This window comes from Manis pentadactyla, chromosome 1, assembly GCF_030020395.1.
Source record: "Manis pentadactyla isolate mManPen7 chromosome 1, mManPen7.hap1, whole genome shotgun sequence".
In the NCBI taxonomy this organism is placed as follows: Eukaryota; Metazoa; Chordata; class Mammalia; order Pholidota; family Manidae; genus Manis; species Manis pentadactyla.
In genome coordinates this window covers 64,992,868-65,012,893 of record NC_080019.1, presented here as the reverse complement: position 1 = coordinate 65,012,893, position 20,026 = coordinate 64,992,868, and the positions used below count along the sequence as shown (strand labels likewise).

Sequence of the window (20,026 nt, the reverse complement as noted above, 5' to 3'; positions counted from 1 at the left end):
AGGAACTTGAGGTGGAAGAATAAAGTCAAATTCTTTGTTATACATGACAGAATATGTGTTCTAAAGACATCAAGGAACAATTTGAAAAAAGATTTTTAGATAGTCTATGGTTCGTGCATTCCCATTAATGTGGAAAACTGGGGATTTTTCACCTTCTACACACAACCTTGTGACACAGGCTATATGCCCAAAACATTCCTACCTTTGAGGGCTTTCTGTGCTATCATTGCATATGTGCCCTTTGTGTCTGGTTTGGACAGCAAGCTCTATGAGAGGACGATCCACATTTGACTTGCTTATCCTTAAGTCTTATCATAGGGCCTGGTATACACTAAGGGCTCATCCAATAAATGTTTTACATAAATGAAGTAGTTAAATAACAAACAAATCATGGAAATACCAAGAAGGGACCAAATACCATACCAAACAAAAACTCTCTGGACCTCTGGTGTCAGGAACCAGGCCCCCTACAGTCAGTGGAGGCTCCTCAGAAGCAACTTGAAAGTAGTTTTGCTCTGCGATGGGAAAAGGTTGGTGGAACAGCAACTCAGGCAGTAGCAGTCTGCCTCACAGCAGTGGGAGAGGAAGCCACAAATGAAAAGGCACAAATGAAAAGCTGCTCCCCGTTTCCTGGCAAACTCTTTGGCCAGCATGAGCTGCATTCCTTTGAGCTGAGCATGTGTGGAATTTCCAGCCTAGGTAGCAGAATGGAACTTGGAACAAATAGCTCAGGAAAAAAAAACCCAGGGACAGTGGGGCTGGGCCCAGCAGCCCTTTGCCAGCTCTTGAGCTCATGGAATACTGGAGCTCAGTGAGCCTTGTTGACGGAGATAAATGATACCTTTTGGATTGTATCACTTCAGGGGACTCAAAGAGAAATTTCCATGTTCAGAGATCATTAGGATCATTACAAGATGTGCTACATACCCAGGAATGGTCTGAGTCCTCACCACTATACAACTTCCTGACTAGCAAGGACAAGGGAAGGTCTGTTTTGCTTAAAAATGCAGAAGGTTCAAAAAATTAGAAAGTAGAGAGAAAAAGACACCTTCATAAACAGAAAGCTGGAAAACACTTCGAGATGAGAGTGGGGTGATGATGGAAGGGTTGGTGATGGCAGGATTCAGGGTCTAGGTAACCAATCTATGTAAAAACTGGTGGGAATATATGCTGTTGGCTTCAGGGCAGGGGTTTCAAAGAGGAAAGGACCAGCCTCATGGAGGACAGAACAACTATGATTAGTGACACAACCACAAAGACATAGCTCTCTCTACTGGCCTGACTTAATTTCTAATATACAATGAAGTTCTGGGAGCACGTCATCAATCACACTGAGAAACGTAGTGGGGAATTTTGCTGGGTTGACCCTCAACTGTTTCTTCTCTCATTTTCCCAAGTCACTAATTCCTTCAAGACACTGATAAGGGAGGACTGACTTCCAGTTATCCATATCTAGATCTTCTCCTCTAGATTATGAAGGAGTTGAAGACAGCATTGATGAATTATTCAAACTAGAATAAGGCACACTGCCTTAACATAACTAAATAGGTGCTTCATAGATGAGGATTTCTTGCTATGGATGGAAGCAGGGATGGAAGGTAGGGAGAAAAGAAGGGAGGAAGGGAAAGAAAGGAAGATAAAGAAATCTAACCAGAGATGTTAAGGGAGGTGAGCATGGGAGGCAGTACTGAACCTGACCGGCATCACAGGAAGACAAGTGATGTCACAGAAGTTACCTAGGGCCTATCCTGGGTGGTTAGGGGCAGTTTATGCTTGGATAATTACATGTAAGCTCCTTGTTGGTTAAAGCTAAGTCCTTGATTTACTTCTTTGACATATTTGAGTTCTTTGAGATATACTAACATACATCCCAGTCATTCTTCTCTGTCCTTAAAGCATGAGGTGGGAAATTTAATACTTTAGATTATGTGTAACCTAAAGATTCATTTCATTCTCAATGCCCAGATGGTAGTTAAGTGGTAAAGCCAGATCTAGCATGGGCATTTTGTCCTCATCCCTACTAGGCCATTCACCTCCTTTTGTCAGGGATAAAAGCTAAGGATAAATTATAAACTGCCCGTCATCATTCAGACTCAATCCAGGGCAGGGGGCACGATTTAAACTTAAAAAAAAATTTATCTTGCATCCAATGCGTGTTAAGCACTGTGCTGAGCAGCTAACAGGTACTTTCCCCACATAGCTTGCAGGAGCTCATATCCCCATTTACAGATCAGGAGCTTGAGGGTCATATTTATTTAGCTTGACCTGGGTAGACGTATCTAGTAAAGGATGAGTTCAGACAAAATCAATCCCCTTGTACTTACCAACCTGCTTATTAAATGAGACCTAAACTTAAGCCCACTGTTCCTCTCATTTTCGTAACAATCATGCCGTAAGATGAAAATTTGTAATTGCCAAACCAGAAAGAGTGGAAGAACAGAAGCAGGCAGAAAACATAACTAGTTTAACACAGTGCCTTTCCGTTTTGCCAAAGTTCAGACGACAAGGCCGCAGTTCACGCCGGGTGAGCGGGTGCGCGGGTAACGCACGCATGCGCCTAGACAAGACCCACCCTCCCTGACGACCCGACCTCTTTGGCCAAGTCACAAACCAAGCTTCTAAATGCCCACCCTCAGGCTAAACCCTCAGCCCATCGGGAGACAGGAGCCACCATGTACGTCACTTATTTAGCATACACTCTCCTCTCCCCGCCCCCCACGCCACGGCCCCGCCCCGTCTGAAGCCGGGATTTGTCGCCCAAGTGCTTCGCCCTGTCATCTGATTGGCTCCCTTACGAGCTCCGCCCCATCTCCTCCCACCGCCCCACACTACAGCTCTCCCACAGCACCGGGCGGAGCTAAGTACGCAGGCGCGGGAGCGGCCGCTCTCTTCTGGTGGCCCGTCTTCCCTCCTCCCCCTTCCTCCCTCCCCCACCCCCCTCCCCTCCACTTCGGGCTTGCGCGCGTCTTCCTTCTGCACGCGCCGCCACTTGCGAAGCACTCTAGCTGGAGCCTCTGGCCGGCGCGTTCCGTTTCTTCTCTGGCTCCGGAGCCGGCAGGATCCTGCAACGCGGTCGCAGCAGTAGCGATAGTGCCGGCGGGCTTGGGTGGCGGCGGAGGCGCGCGATCCCCCAGGCGGACCGTACCACCGCCCGCCGGCACGCGGGGGGAGCCTCCCGCCCCGCCGCACACGCCTCGGCGACCCCGCGGAGCTGAGGCTAAGCCGCGCCCGGGAGCGTGAGCGAGTAGCCGGCCCAGACCACGAGCTCTGAGCGCCGCTGGCAGCGCCCGCCGCCGGCCCCACCCATCCGGGCCGCGGAGGCCGCGACCATGGCCGAGACGGAAGAGCGGAGCCTGGACAACTTCTTCGCCAAGAGAGACAAGAAGAAGAAGAAGGAGCGAAGCAGCCGTGCGGCGAGCGCCGCGAGCGCCGCGGGCGCGGCGGGCGGCGCCGGCGGGTGCAGCGGAGCCGCGGGCGCGGCGGGCGGCGGGGCGGGCACGGGGACACGGCCGGGCGACGGCGGGACCTCCGGCGCGGCCACGGGCCCCGGGGCCGCCACCAAGGCCGTGACCAAGGTGAGGGGCCGGGGGGGCCGGGACGCGGGCCCTGGGCGGCGCGCTGGCGCCCGTGTGCCCGCCCCCGCCTGCCTTCCTGAGGAAGCGCCCTGGAGGGTTCGGCCAGTGGGCCGCGGGGCGCGGAGGCCGGCCACGTGACGTGGGCTGCCCACGTCGGGCGCTCCTTTGCGGGACCCGCTGCACCCCGCGTGGCTGGGCTGCAACCGCGCCTCAGGCTACGGCACGCCGAGGGGGAAGTTGGTCGGGGTCCGAAGTGTCCGGCCCAGCGCAGCATTTATGGAGTGATGTCTACCCCGAGTAATTCAGTGTTGTGACTTCAGCCCAGTAGTCTGAGCTGATCGCATTCGTAGCAGCTCTAATGGGCATGACTTGACCTCTAAGCTCAATTAAAGAAAAAAGTCTCATGGCCGCATTGAGGTAGACATGTCAGTTGTGGGGAAACTGTGGACTTCTTAATTCTGCTTTTCGGTTGCTTTTAAAAATACCTCTCGTGAAGGAACCCCCTAGAAGTAAGTGTTTGCTGGGCATGTTTGCCCTCTAGCCTAGGCGGCCTTGCCATCAAGCAAGGGCCTTGGTCAGAACACGAGTCCATGCTTTAGGTTCCAGCCACTTGATCGCCTTTTCAGAGTCTGATATTTGCCCTAGTTGGATTTTAACAGATAGCTTTAATTGATCAAATGGTACGTGTTTTGCAGGATGAAGATGAGTGGAAAGAATTTGAGCAAAAAGAGGTTGATTACAGCGGCCTCAGAGTTCAGGCAATGCAAATAAGGTATGGTCTGGTTACAGACTTGTTCAGTTAATCCTAGGATAGATATTGTATGTTGGGTTTTTCTTTAGCCCCAGAACGACATCATAGTAGCCTTGTGCTTTAGATATGCTTGTTAGGGCTCTAATGGATTGTGTCTATTTCTCTTTTTGATGGCAGTCCTATATGCTGATCGAATTAGCTGCCAGCCTCAAAATCCTGTGAGAGGTTGCCTACTTCCAGGCCCCCTTAGGCCTTTTTTTTTTTGAGACAACTAAAATGGATTTTGTGGTTTGATAATTTTCACTAATAATTTTTCTGGGTTTAATTTAGTTTTTCTGTTTCATAAATTTGTCGATGGTCTTCAGATCCTCTCTAATAAGCAAGTTAATATATTTTTGTAATTGAAGTATTTACACGGGGGTACAGACATGTATTCACACAATGAAACCAACCTGTTTAATCAGCACCAAGGTCTAGAAACTGAGCATTACTAGTAGAGAAGTACCCCTCTTTGCCCTTTGAAATCACTGTCTCCCCCCACCCAAGGATAGCCACTCTCCTAACATTATAAATTGAACTTTCCCTCTAGTTTTGTTTGAATACGATCATATAGTGTAAGCATGTTATTTTTAAAATTCAAGGAAAGTAATTTTTTAAAATTGGATTGGTTGGTTCAGAGGACTTGAAATTAATATTTTATCAAGTCCAATATGTAGTAGCAGTTTTAGATTCATCAAAATAAATGTATTTTGAGGGGCTCACAAAGTAGAAGAAAACAGGTGAGTATGTGGTTCTACTAGTTTCAGATTAAAAACTCTTTATTCTCAAAGAAATAAATGATCCCAGTGAACTGCCTCCAGTTGAAATTTACAGTTCGCATATGTCAGTGACCACGTAGAACAAGGGAGAAAATATTTTCCTTAACAGAACACACCATCTTTTTGATCTCTAGATAGTAATATTTATGGCCTTAAATAACCTACTCAAAAAACAGGCCTCATATTTTTGACATTTGTTGAATACTTATCACAAGTAGGTGTTAATGTCCTAGGTTCTTTCACAGAATTTCTTATGAAAAGAATTTACCAGCTTAACCAAAGTGGAACTTGATCAATAGGAAACTTTAGAAAATGCAGTTCTCCACTCTTGAGATTGCTTTGTAGTAGTGTTACGAAGTGGTCAGACTAGCAGTTTTATTCCCCTCCACCTCTTGGCTTTCTTGTATTATATGCTTTTGAAGAGATAATTTAGAAAATTCTGTTTTCTTTCTCCTGGGGCTTGACCTGTAAACATAGAGAGGAGTGGGTGCAAAGTTCTTAATCATTTGGAGTTGGGGAACTGCCTGTGTGTGGTTCCTCTCTTGCAGAATAAGGCTCTTGCTCTGGCTTTCCTAACTGCAAGCCCCAGACTTCACATTCGTGAAGATGAATGACAGGAAGGGCATTTGGTCACGTTGAACTTCCTGACCGAGCAGGAGTAGCATTTGCCTAGGAAAAAGGTTTCAAGTTCACTGAATGCTAGAAATTGATTTTGTTATATTATGGAGGATATTTAAACTGAACCTATGTTTTATCATTGATTATATATCCCATATCCATATTCAGAGTTATTTTAGTCTTCCTTTCTGGCTACTCCTGACACAGTGAAACATTTCTTTTATCACTTATATTTTTCATCTTCGCTAGGAGCATAGGTACATCTCAGCTAATAAGAGCATCTAAGTTCTGCTTAACCTGAAGTAGATCAGCTTTTGTATTATTTTTTCGTTGTTAGCATCTAGTCATTGCCCCTAAGTGGCCCTCTAGAGGTCTTTCTCTAACCACTAACATTGAAAAACGCACCTTCAGAAAGCTGCTTTTGTGGATCTCCTGTCAACTAGAGTCTGGGATCTGTGTTGCCATTGCCTTCATAAATCATTTAGTAAAGGGGGATCTTACAGCTTCCAGGAAAGGCTTGAGAGTGAGAAACCGTAATGACTAAAATTTCCTCTTTATAAACTGAATATCCTTGTGTTAAGTGATACTAATCCTTATATTAATTAAGCGTATTAATCCTTGACAGTGAAACACAATAGGGTGGGGAGCACCAAAGGAAAGACACAGTTCATAGGAGTGGGAAGTAGATTACTCACATAAATGGGATGGCGTTGATCATGTGGCAAAAACATGGCCTTTAGAGAAAGACAAACCCAGGTTTGCATTTTAGCCCTGCTGCTTATGTGTGACTTTTGGCAAGTTGTTTTACTTTTCACTGTTTGTTCTTAATCTGCAAAGTTGAGATGACTACTAAGGGTTGTTGTGAGGATTTTTAACAGGATGTTGTAAAATACCCACTTGGTTAATATTAATCATTTCTATTCAGTGGGTCAGTTAGAATGATGGGAAGACTTCTGGGAATTTCTCTGCTGTTTAATCATGAGGCACCTGACTTCAAATAACCAGGAGTTGAGGAGAAGGCATAGTGGAGGCACCTAAGTTATGACTAAAGTCAGACACTGATGAGGCCATTCTTTATGGACGTAATAGGAGAAAATGATATGTACAGGTTTCCATTAGTATAACCATATAAACAAAAATCCCTCTCTTAGAGTGTTAAGGGTTGCTAGAGATCCTCTCTGTCTGCTATGTGTTGGTCTTACCTTTTGGGCAGAAGCCCTTAGAAAGTAATAAATGAGATTTGTGGGGGGGGCATTGTCAGGGGAGGTTCTTTATGCCTTTAATCTTTTCTATCCATGAGAGAGGCAGTCCCACTATCTCAATATAGGACAATGGAAAATGAAACTCCAGAAGTTATTTAAAATACTGTGAAATTATCAGCCTACAATCTTAAATTTTTTTCTCTCAATGTTTTGCTTTGAAAACTACAAACCTCAGAAGAGTTGCAAGAGTAGTAAAATAAGTGCCCATATACTCTTCACTTGGATGTACCAATCGTTTTTGCCACATTTGTGTATCTTTAATTAGCTATAGATGTTGCATGTAGTCTTAAAGTTCCTGACACTAGTCCTTACAGTTGGTTAGCATGCTGGACTTTAATCAAAGATAACGTGCACACATGGCACGAAATTTTCCATAGCAGCAAACTTAATGATATCAATGTCCTATCTCAGATTTACCAACTGAAGATTTAAGTACCAAGAGTATTATAAAGACACGTCAAATAATGTGTCTAAGAGATCTCATTCAAGGTCATGTTATTTTGAGAAAAGTTACAGAGAGGGAAGCTGTTAAGATGGTGATTAAAGAAGGGGGCCTAGGGTTATTGGTTGATAGTGGGATCTGTAGGCCTCTCCCATCTTTAAAATGGATTTTTGGGAGAAAGAAAGATTTCATTTAATATTTGTGGTTACTAAACATTGAGCATTTGTCATGTTTCCATAAAGAATTGAGCTCTTGGTGCCTAGTGGCTTTCTAGGATTCTTCTTAAGAAACTTAGGCCTCTAAACCCATCAGGTAGAGCTGGTTAAGTTGTCCTTTGAAGAGAAGAAATTACTGCTGCATCAAGCTGGATTCATTATAGCAGACATTTGTATGACTGCTGTGTGCCAGCCATTGTGCTGGGTATTAGGGTTATAAAAATAACTCAGTGTTCTACTGAACACCAGTAGGTGATTTCAGTGATGTGCAAGGTGCTGTGGGGCACAGGAGAGACTCTTAGTCTACCATGAGCGAGTCCTTGGATATGAGGTGTGGTGATACTTTAGGCTGCTAAGTATAGCTCATCAGGCTGTTTCTATCTCCATTTTACTGTTGTAACAGTGATTGGATAATAGGGTCAAACCAGTGAAGATGCCTGGCATTCCAGCAGAAGCACAGTCAAGTCTGGATTTTGTTTGATCTGTTTCATTCCTGGTGTTGGGGAAGGTGGAGATTAGGATGTATAAATTCTCATGTAATATCCCTTGAGATGAGGTAAGAATGTTCTGTTCTTTATAAATACACTGCTGCAGGATGTGTAATCCTGATCAGCCTTACTAAAGAAAGTGAATTTCTCAAATCTCAAAATAGAAAATTTGTGTTATATCTTAGAACTATAAAGAGAGTGAAATGAAATCCCAGCAACCTGAAAGAATGTGCGCTCTGAAGTCCCACTCACTTGTCTCTGTTACTTTGTAGTACCCTGGGAAGGTACTTAAATTAGTATCAGTTACCTCCCAGGTGCTATGGGTCTTCTCCCTGCCTTGGTGTTAGAGCAAGCTTTAACTTAGAAAAGGGGATGGATCACTGCCTGGTATAGTAGACACTCAGTAAATTCCTTTCTAGCATCAACATTCCCCCTGCACCACTAATGTAGCCTTACAGACATAGGCATATTTAAGACAGTACACTTTTTTTGAATTGTGATAATGAGTTTATAGTGGCATTGTAGTGCTTAAAAACATCAATTTTAGCTGATGCAAGCTATGTATTAAATATGGGTCAGACACCAAATTTTAGCCTAGTTATCTTCTGTGTAAATAATTCTTTGTAACATGTTTCTTGTTCTGGCTTTGGCATTTGGAGATTTGACATTTTCTGGCATATGTAACTAGTAAAAAGTAATAGGATATTTCAGTTATTTCCACCATTAGTCCTGTGGCATTTTGGCAAGACTTAGCATCTCTGGGCCTTAGTTCCCTCTGTTAGGTGAAGACTCTTGACTAGACAATTTCTGGTGTTTAGGTTAGCTTATAGTACAGAGTCTTAAGCCAGAATACTAAGTTGCCTTCTTGTGCCTATAATTATAGAGGTATAAATCCCTCGAATTACACAGAACACTCTTATTTTTTGTAGTAGCTTATAATCTGGAAGTATTTTTAGATATGGGATTACTGTACTCGTTGCGCTTGATTCTGAGGGTGGAGAGGTGTTAGACCCTAGACAGTCAAGAAATGTGCCTTTTTTGGGGACTCTAGGTATTGTATCTGACCAAATTGGAGTTTTTTAAGATTTTTTTGTGTATTCAAAAAACAGTATGCCTTTTTATTTTTTTACATATTTGAAAAGTATAACAGCATAAAGACATAAACAAGAATTACCCATAATTCCCCACATAGGGATAATCAGTTTTAAAATTTTTTGGTCTTCAATTGACTGTTTATTGTAAACTGATAGTTCTGGAGTTTAGTTATATTAATTATCAAATATTAAAGTAATTTGAGGGAAAGCTCTTTTAGAGTCTAATATATTTGAACAGTTGTGATTTAGCACATTGTTGAGTTAATTGTGTGAAAATGTAAATGACCAACTGAAAGCTATCACAACTTGGGTATAGAATAGAACAGAAGTGCCATGAAGGCACTTAAATCTTTCTGGGGAGCTTATCTCCCTGTCTGGTATGGATTGGGTTGCTGGGACATGACTGACTAGTTGTTTGTAGCTGGGTAACACCCATGCTTCTACTTGTGAATTGAGCAAATCACATATAGTATGATTACACTGGCATGGCTTCAGAAGTGGTTAACTTTAAAAAAAATACTTCAGGGATAATTCTGATATTTGGATACCACTATTAGACTCTTGGATAAATTATGACTTCCATACCATTACCTGGTCATGCATTCCACTTATATAAGCTTTAGAGAACAGGGTCAATACTGTGTGGTATCCATTAAAAAAAAAACGTGTTCATGGGGGTTTTGTTGTCACAAGAAAACTACTTTTTTTCCTATTATGAAGGTGATAATATGTGCTGCTGATACGAAAACTCAAATATTAAAAAGTATACAGTAGTGAACACTTAGAGCACTTGCTATGTGCCAGGCACTGTTCTCAGTGCTTTTTGTTTATTAATTCACTTTATCTTCATAATGAGGTTATTATCCCTATTTTATAGGTGAGGAAACTCAGGTGTACAGAAGTTCCATCCCAAAGTCTCCTGTCTAATAAATGGCAGAGCCTAGATGATTTGAACCAGGCAGTTTAGCTGTAGAATCTGCTCATAACTGCTTGCTGCATGAAGAAAATAAAGTCACACGTCTAGCACCCAGCTGCTACTTTTAACACTTAAAAAAATCATTCTAGAAGTCTTTATATTTATATTAGGTATATAAATTTTGTTTTAGTATGTTGGTGATTTACAGGACATGAGTATTCTTTCATTTTAGTGTAGGCCTGACCATTTCTGGTGGCTGCATAGGATTCTATTATGTGTTAACAAAAAGGAAAGCTACAGGGTGGCTTGGTCATATTCTGCATCCTGTTTTCCTTTCAAACTTAAGTGAAATTATGTTCTCTCAAGTCTTGAGTGAAATCTTCCTGTAAATACAGATTGAAGATAAGTTGGTTCCCCCATTCCCTTCCTGATTGCTGCCTTAGGGCCTCTAAATTCTGGAATCACAAGTGTCTTTAAAGCAAACCATTAGCTATTCAAGAAATTGGTCTTACAGTCAGGGGCTTGTTTTAATGGAAATGGAAGGGAAGCACCCTTAGATGGCCTTTTGCTGAAGCCAGCAGAGGCCGTGATGTTCTGTCACATAGTGTGGGAGTCATCTGTACATTGTGATGGTTCTGATTGTGGACCAGGTACCACAAAAGGAGAAAATGGCTGAGAGAGTGAAACGTCAGGGACACAGCTTTAAGCGATAGCCATGTTATTTTGGTGGGAGGGAAAAGGGTAGTCAGTGGTGAAGGAGATTGAGAAGCTGAAGACCCAGGAAAAACCCACTATTGTCATGGAAAATAATTCAGGGAAAAGCTGGTAGTCTGTGCAGGGTACATCAGCAGGGGCAGAGTTGCAGAAAAGTCTGACTTGGCATTTATGTCCCTGCTCTCAAGCCAGCTGTATAGAGAGAAGATGACCGTGAGCGATAGTTGAGAATGCTCAAGTTTACATAAAGTAGGAGTAAGCAATCCAGCAAAAGGAGAAACAGTCAGAGATACCTTGGAGAAATTACAGATTTCTGACTCAAATCAGTGCAAGAATAAATTAAAAATTGGCATAAAAGACCACTGCAGTCAGTCTGAGGAAGGTATGTTACCACTGAGGGTATCTTTTGCATTTATAGTCACTAGTAAGCCAGACAGAGTTCTTGTATATTTTCTTTTTCAAATGGGTGACACATATTTGTTATCAGGGACCAGTTCTGTATCTTCCCTGTATCAGACAGTAGAGTGTGGCACTAATAAAATCTGTAGCACTTAGCAGGGACTTAACTTGCCTCAGTTGGCATGTGAAATCTAATTTTGAGAGTATAGTTGACCCTTGAACAATGTGAGAGTTGGAGTGCTGACCTCCCCCATCTCTCAACTATTAATAACTTACTGTTGACTAGAAAGTTTATCAATAACATAAACAAGTCTATTAAGACATTTTGTATATTGTAGGCATTATATACTGTATTACAATAAAGTAAGCTAGAGAAAAGTAAAAGGTTGTTGCAGATCTCCAAAAACGTTTCCAATATATTAACTGAAGAAATAAAATCTGCATAGTAGTGGACCTATATCCACAATACAGACCCATGTTGTTCAAGGGTAACTATATTTTGTGACATGTACTAGAGGATTAGCAAATTAAAATTACACAGCTTTCAAAAACCATTCATTTGATCACTAAAAATATACATGCCATAAATGTCTCTTTGTGCACTTGGGTCCTAGAAAAACATGGTGATTATACTTTGAATCCTTCAACTCGCCCTTTTCTCTCTGTATTTCAGATTAGCTTGACCACACTTCCCTCCTGCTGTTGCTTGAGCCAGTATCTAGGATTCTGATCTTAGGGCTGCTGTAAATAATCACACCGTTTGTAATAAACCTGGCATGTCAATATGTTAAATATCTCTTACATGAGGTTTATCAAAAGGAAAGTGGAGACTATCAGACCGAGTGGTTTTCTAAACCTTTTTTCAGCCGTGAAATTCTTTCCACGAACCTTAAGTGGAAGTCCCAGTATATATAAAAGAATAAAATGCTATTACTCTTAAAGAAGTGGGGCATTTGGGCTTTTAAGAGGTTACTTGGCTTCTCTGGGGTTACACAGATTCTGTCAGCATTGATGGAACTAAGGATTTGAACTGACAATTTTCCTGGTGGTTCTGTAATTGAATTTACTTGCTTACTTTTCCAATAGTGAAAAGGAAGAAGATGAAAATGAAAAGAGAGAAGACCCAGGTGATAATTGGGAAGAAGGTGGAGGTGGTGGCGGTGGTATAGAAAAATCTTCAGGTCCCTGGAATAAAACAGCTTCAGTACAAGCACCTCCTGCTCCAATAATTGGTAATCTTACTGTCTCATTTTCATAAAGATGTCTGTTCATGAATGATTTCTTATACAGTCAGCTTTCAACTAAATGCATGTTTGTGGGAGGGTAAGTGGGGCCCCTTTCTCATTCCTGGGAGAGGGATTTGTATTCATCTGTTTGAAGATTTTCACACCCTTAATAAAGGACTTTGGAGTTTGAGATCCATTCTTTTCAGTAGGCTGCTGAAATTTATATGTAAACTAATTTACCAAGTTTAAATATTCAGGTGTTTGTTTCCATTTTTGACAGATGACTAAGGAATATTGAGTACCTGTGTTTCCCCTGTGTTAGTCTTTTTCTTTCCCTTTCCCCATTTTGCTCTGTCTTGAAGCATGAATTCTCACAAGGGTGGATTTTATCATTCCCAAGGGGATAAAATGGATCTTGGCAGGGGTGAAGAAATCTTGGGTCTTAAGAGTGTGACTTGTGGCCCACCAGAGGGCCAAAGCATGTGAACAGGATACACAGTATATCTGGTGTTAACATTTCTTGGTGGGTGGACAGTGGTGATAGGAAAAAGGATGTCTAAAAAGGTTTCCTTAGGAACTTTGATAATGAAAATCAAGTTTGAGGAACATTGCTTAATGTATGCCAATTACTTTATACAGAATAATATCCTGATATCCCATATTTTTGTGTCCTATTTAGCCATTTGCTATGCATGTATGTTTTTAACTGCATCTCGGTGATTCCTGATGACCTCTGCTTTGCTATCTTCAGTGTCCAAGTCTCGGTCCTCATCTGATTTGCCCCATCAGCAGTTCTTGACACAGTTGATCACCCCTTTGAAACACAGTCTCCTGTTGGCTTCAGGGCACCACATTCTCCTGCTCCCTTGCCGGTGGGTCTGTCTCCCTTGCTTGTACTTCTCCCTGCGTCCAAGGACCAGTCTGCTCTATGCTTGGCCCTTGCTTCTCTCCTCTATCTGCCCTCACAACCTTGGTATCTCTACATGCCAGTGGCTCTTAAATTTACATCCTCAGCTCATCTCTGTTGAATCCAGACCTGTATATCTTCACTGACCCCCAGCATCTCGATCTCAATAGTCACTTAGGCCACAAACCTTAGAGTTGTCTTTGACAGCTTTCTATTGCTCTAAACCTTTATCTAGTCTGCCAGTAAATTTTGTGGCTTTACTTTCCAAAGAAGTTCAGATTTTATATGACTAGTTCTCCTCTATTCCATTGCTACCACCCTGGTTTTAACTCTCATTTTTTATATGGGCGTCTGAGTTCACCTCTTAACTGGTGTGCCTGCCGTTCCACATGCAGTCTGTTCCCCAGCCAGCAGCCAGAGTGGTACTCTTCTCCAGTGTGGCAGAACCTGTTCCTGAGCTATTCACAGACCTCCACTGGGGTCCCTCTGATCAGAACGTAAGCTTACAGTTCTCAGTAACTTAGAAGGCCTTCATCCCTACCTTGTGGCCCCCTTTTCCTGACTTTGCCTTTCTGTTAATCTGATCCTTTTCACTCTGCTCCTTGAATATAGCAGACACACTGCTACTGCAGGCCTTTTGTGCTTATGTTTTCATCCTGGAATTCTCTGTCCTTTATATTGGGGACTATAAGTTTTTTCTGTGAAAGGCCAGATAGTAAACGATACAGGTTTTGAGTGCCAGGCAGACTCTGTTTTATTTACTCTGTTCCGCTGTTGTAGCACAAAAGCAGCCATAGATGATCTGTACACCCAGTGTGGTAGTTGTGTTCCCGTAAAACCTTGTTTACAAAATCAGCTGCTGGGCTGGGTTTGGTGTGTTTGCCAATTCTGGGACGTTTGCTTCCTTTCTTCTTTCAGGCCTTTGCTCAGTTTTCACATCACCACTCAGACCCTCCCGGACCACCTTATTTAAATAATAGTCACCTACCCATCTTGTGCTCTCTTTACTGACTCTTCTCCATGTTAGTTTTTGGTTTGGCATCTCTGTTTTGCCTGTTTGGTTTCGTCCCTCTGAAGGAGCTCTGTGTGATTGTGCTCTTTGCAGTGATGAATAGCACTGCCCAGTATAGTGGCCCCCAGCCACATAGCTAGTGGCCAGAACATAGAGTTGAAGGCATTTTGTTAATGTTTGTGTCCCCTCTATGTAGTTTAGAAAGACACCTGACGTGTAGCAGATGCTCAGTAACTAACAAATGCATGTTATTTAATGGCTTCCCCCATGTAATTAAACACTATGAAAAATAATAAGCCTTTACGGTAGTATTCAAATGGCTACATTATATATATTTCGGCTAAAAAGTGATAATGTAGGTGTATATTTGAAAAGAAGTTTTTGATACGTGGAAAACACATAAAACACGGAATCTATATTGAAGATGGGTGTGGAGGTGACACACAGGGAAAAGCTGGGAGGCTGTGTGCCCACAATATGAGCCATGGTGCTAACTGGGCTGCTCAGCTGCTTTCTTTCCCCCGTTTTACCTATGTTTTATAAGAAAATAAAGGAAGAACCTCAAAATCCATTGATGATGTGGAGGACAATGAAATCATAAGGATAGCTAGTAGTTTATTGTTATTATGAATCATCTTTGAAATTAAAAAACAAACTACACAGGCATTTTATTAAGTTTGCTCCTTACGCACAGCATCTTATTTAATCCACCAGCCAGGTAAAGAAGTGGTTCCATTTGCTGATATGTAAAATAAGGAGGACTAAGGTGGTCACACTGTGAAAGGCAGGCTGTTCCTGATGAAGCTTGTCTCCCAGGTCCAGAAGATTCCTTTCCCACTTCCAATAACCTGACTTACAGAACTCAGAGATAATTAAAGTTGTACATGAAAGAGAAGTTAGAAGACTACCCTAGCAAAATAGAGTATTTTTACTTTTACACATTTCCTTAGGTAATTCCTTCAGTTGCCCAGAGGCCTTTCCCATGCAGGTATTGAGTTTTTTCTGGAATTGTTAAATAACTGGGAATGCAGGAATAGCTTACTGAAATGCCAGTCATTGGAGTAGTTTCTCTAAACTTATGAAATGTTAGTTACAGAAACACCAGAACCGGCGATGACTAGTGGTGTGTATAGGCCTCCTGGGGCCAGGTTAACCACAACAAGGAAAACACCCCAAGGACCACCAGAAATATACAGCGATACACAGTTCCCATCCCTGCAGTCCACTGCCAAGCATGTAGAAAGCCGGAAGTAAGTACTCGGATTATTGCATGTTGTTTTGGAGCCCTGTCCCTTGACCAGGCCGTGGGATGGAAGGGAGATGAAAACCCACCTGGGAGGGTGTGGAAGGGCATGGGGGGGTTACTTGTATTGGCTGCCGCTGATGGGCAACTGAAACTTAGGGTGGGACTCAGGATTTGGGAGCTAGGAGGTGGGCAGTGGGGAGGGCTCTGGAAGGGGGCCAGGAAAAGAGCACCGGAGACAAGCTCTGTCTGCAAAAGTTTTCTTTTACCCTGGAGTCTGTTCTGTAATTGTGACAAGTTTCTTCAGCCAGAATTCTTTAAGCTCCTCATAATATGGGAACTAGAAATATAAGAGCAATTAGTTGATTATTTTCCCAGTCAGTGTGAATAGGTGAAAGATGTTGGCATTTATAAATCTAATGTCAAAATAATCTTATTTCAGTAGGTATTTAAAATGAATGCTGCGTGACGGAGTTAAGTGACCACATGTGGCACATCCACATCTTATTTAGGGACATGAATGTTATAAAATGGGCAGAAATGTAAATGACATCAAATGGAAACTTGTTTTTTGGGGTGGCTTTTAAAGTAAACCCCAGCCTTCTTGCCTCTTTGAGAGCACAGCTGGTTTGAATTTAAACCTCCCCTCGGACTTGGTGCCTCTGCTCTGCCCTCCAAAGTATGGGGCAGTGATGCACCCTCACCTTTCTTAGATGCACTCCCGTAAAGTAGAGGTGAGAAGTCATTGACGGATGAGTAGAACCTTACTTGAATGAGAAAGTTATTGCCCTTATGCGTAAAGGAGAAACATACTGGCTGTTATTTGCTAAAGCAAATGAGTAAATGACTCTTAGAATCATTCTGTCATTAGGTAGCTTTTTAACCTTCCAGTTGGTCCCCAAATAGATTCACAGTTAATAGTGATCAGTAGATTGGCTAATACAGAAAATAACATAAGAGTCCAGGATAGTATTGTGTGTTTTCTGTTCAACTGAAGTCTTAAAAATGGTTTGATAAGGATTTTATGTACAGGTTTCCCCTGCTATCCAAACGTAGACCCTTCCTGTGAAATCTTTCATAAGCTGAAATGGGTGTAAAAGGGAGTAAGAACCTCTGCTTTCTGAAAGTTTGAGCTACACCACTTCATTTTTACAGAGGACCTCTATTAGTACAGTAATGGCTTTTCTCATTAAAGTGAAGATCCTCTTTGGATTTCCTTCAGTTAGTGAGAAACAGGTACTAATATCAGTCTTCTGCACAAGTGAGGTGGCGAGACATGAACATTCAGACAGCAGGGGGGACCTATACCAGTTTTTCTCACCTATCTCTAAGGGGTAAGCTTTTCTTAATTCATGGAAGAGTATTTTCAAAACCTAGTGATAAAGACATACTTAACTGATTACATTTCTTTTCCCTTAGGGATAAAGAAATGGAGAAGAGCTTTGAAGTAGTAAGACACAAAACTAGAGGTAGGGATGAGGTTTCAAAAAACCAGGCCCTTAAACTTCAGCTAGACAACCAGTATGCTGTGCTTGAAAATCAGAAAAGCCACACACAGTACAATTAAGGACTGGTCTTTGCTAACCCATCTAAGGTAACTAGACAACAGCTAACCACCAAGAACAGCCATTCATCATCTGATCTCTGCTGGATCTACAATTGATGCAGACCACTTGGTATAAGTGACCAGCCCTGTTGCACTGTGGAAGTTTATAAAGTGTCAAAACTGCTCATTTTGTTTATTGCATTTAGGGGGGTTTTCATTGTTACATACACACATGAACTGTATTCACCAGTGTTCTTTCATAATTACTCTACAAAAACAAAACCTGCAGCTAGTGGTCATTTCAAAATCTTTTTATGTTCAGATACTGAGCCTTCGTAAGGGTTGACTACCTCAGATTTGCTGCACTCATTGTGGACTTCATGTGGATCACAACTTCTGGATAAGAAGGTTGCAGCTATTAAGTGTCGATGTGAAACTTGAAACCAGCTCTACTGGATTCCTATGAGAAATCCTGCAGAAAGTCAGCCATCTGGGTTCTGATCTGCTGGAAAAGATGAAGATTTAAGTGACCTTAATTAACCTGTCCTGTGCCCCACCCTTAAGGAATACTTTGTAGTGGGCTGTGGCTCTGTTAGACTTCCTGGAACATGCCGCTCTCAAAGGACTAGTGTGTTCAGATAGTTCAGATAATCTGTGTAGGGCTGTGATTTATAATTTAAGCTTTTGAGTTGTATTCTGAGGTAACCACAAATTAAATTCAACCAAACTTGGGTCCACCAAGTGGGAAATGGGATGGGGGAGGGAAAAATCTTATTTCTTACAGTAATTTTTTTTATTTGGGTAGTGCTTTTTCTGTGTTCCACATTAAGGCGTTTTTTTGCTTTCACTTGGAATAAGTTCTTGGACAGTGCATATTGCTTAAGTGAGTAACCTGAATATGCGTTAGAATTGTGAAATGTGTCGTGAATTTGCCAATCCCTTGGACGGAACCAAATAGCCTTTGATATAAAGGGCAGTGTATGCAGGGGGCTCTACTTCAGGTGCTGCTAAAGCCTCCTCTGATCAGGTCTAAATTGTAAGGTAAACTGCAGTGGAAAGAGTGGCTTCTGCTCAGGCTAAGGGATTCGCTGACTTATCCTTAATACATTCAAAGCAATGTGAGCAGAACCTCAGCCTGAAACCCACTGGTCTCATAGGTCTTGCATGATCTTTGACAAGATTTCCGGATAGACTTGTGCCCAAATTTTTAAGGTATTGGATATTCTGTAGATGCAGTGATTGTTCCAGCTTAGCTCCATTATCAACCTTCTGGTGTGGTTTTTTGTTGTTGTTGTTCATTTGGAGAGTCAGGGGTGAAAGACAGGTGATGTAGCACTTCTCTTTTTAATAATTACAGCTTAACTATCCAGCAAATTTTCAAGTCCGTAAAAGGGACTTCAGGAAGCTACCCAGGATTACCAAAAAGTCTTTCCATCTAATGAGGTAGTCTGGTAATTTCCTAGTTTTGTATCTTTGGTTCAATAGAAATATTTCAAAGTGGTATGTGACCACTTGATGCAGAGTCTGGGTTTCTCTATAATAAATCCCTTTGCCAAATGCAGGAGTTGCAGACTTGCTACTGGCAAGAGTGAAGCAAATGGATGAGTAAAACTATCCTATCTGGGAGCATTTTCCTGTAGGAGCTCAGTCTTGAAAGTGTCACTGCAGTCACTGGACTCCTGGGAGGGTTATAGGATCTCCTGACAGAACCTGCCAGCTATAGTTGCATTCTTTGGAGTGGTGGGCAGATGTCTGCCTTCTGGTGTATTTGGGTGAGTGGCTGAGCCAGCCAAGGAGAGGTTGGATGATTAAGTGAGAAACAGAGTTCTTGGTTAAACTGAAGACTTCATTTGGGAACCAAAAATATTAACACATAATCTCTTGGACCTTGAGTCACATATTTCCCCTGAAATATGTTTTTTTTTTCCAGTAAGATTTTTTTGGTTATGTTATTGAGGAAAAAACTAGGGTGAATATGTGGAACTGTTACTTAATAGCATATTATACTAGAAATCTGAAGACCTGCAGGAGGTTTAAAATTCCAACTCTTGTTTGAAGTTTTTTAAAAGATATTGAAATTATCAAAATGCACATGAATCAAGTTTTAATATACAGTATGATGGGTGGATAGGGCTGTCCATTGTACCATTTCTTTCTTTGAATTCTCAGGCATGGTTTGGCAGTGCAAGAACTCTGTAACATTAACAAATTAAATAAAAAGTAAATATATGGATCCTGGAGTCCAGTAGTTTTTATTCATAGCTCTTAAGATGATGAATTGATGACGTGGCCCCTTTGCTGTAGGAAGATGAGAATCTCGTCTCAGGAGTGAACTGAGAAATGTTTGCAGAGTACTGTGTTAAAAAGGCCCAGACTGAAAGTGGCTGCAGAGCTTTGGTGAATATCCTTTTCAAAGATAAAACATTGAAATGTATTTTTATCTTTGTTACTGTATTAGATTTTGTTGTCTTAAACCATGGTGAAAAAATGTTTTTACTACGTAGACTAATGATTTGAGACTTTGTCTTGAGAAGCTTACAAATTTCTCAAATGGGTAGAGCAGCCATTTCAGATTTCAGGATTTAGTCTTGACTGTAGTGCCTACATTTCTAAAATAGAGGAAGTATTTCAGCTTATTTTTGGTAATGGGATTAAATTGTTTAATGTTAACAGTTTGCTACTTGGTCATTATACTTGAGATTTTTCTTGACAACCATACATAGAACATTCATAGAAACTCAGACTCCTGTATCACTCTTTTTAACGTGTACATTTAAATAGTTCTCAGTATTTTCTCAAA

The 20,026-nt window shown here is 41.8% G+C and overlaps 1 protein-coding gene across 4 annotated transcripts; it reads left to right on the top strand.

Annotated features, from left to right (window-relative positions):
* Positions 1 to 2,940: 2,940 nt before the first annotated feature.
* On the top strand, positions 2,941 to 19,459 carry CDV3 (CDV3 homolog). Of its 4 annotated transcripts, XM_036892077.2 has the most exons (6): positions 2,944 to 3,575; positions 4,271 to 4,347; positions 12,379 to 12,524; positions 15,528 to 15,687; positions 17,100 to 17,149; positions 17,549 to 19,459. In XM_036892077.2, the coding sequence occupies exons 1-6, from the start codon at positions 3,330 to 3,332 to the stop codon at positions 17,563 to 17,565; spliced, it is 696 nt and encodes a 231-aa protein (XP_036747972.1). In that variant the 5' UTR covers positions 2,944 to 3,329; the 3' UTR covers positions 17,566 to 19,459. The 4 variants fall into 4 exon arrangements, with proteins under 4 accessions (XP_036747971.1, XP_036747972.1, XP_036747969.1 ...); XM_036892076.2 differs by having other exon boundaries at positions 2,941 to 3,575; positions 15,534 to 15,687; positions 17,100 to 19,459; XM_036892074.2 differs by having other exon boundaries at positions 2,945 to 3,575; positions 17,100 to 19,459.
* The last annotated feature ends 567 nt before the right edge of the window (positions 19,460 to 20,026 follow it).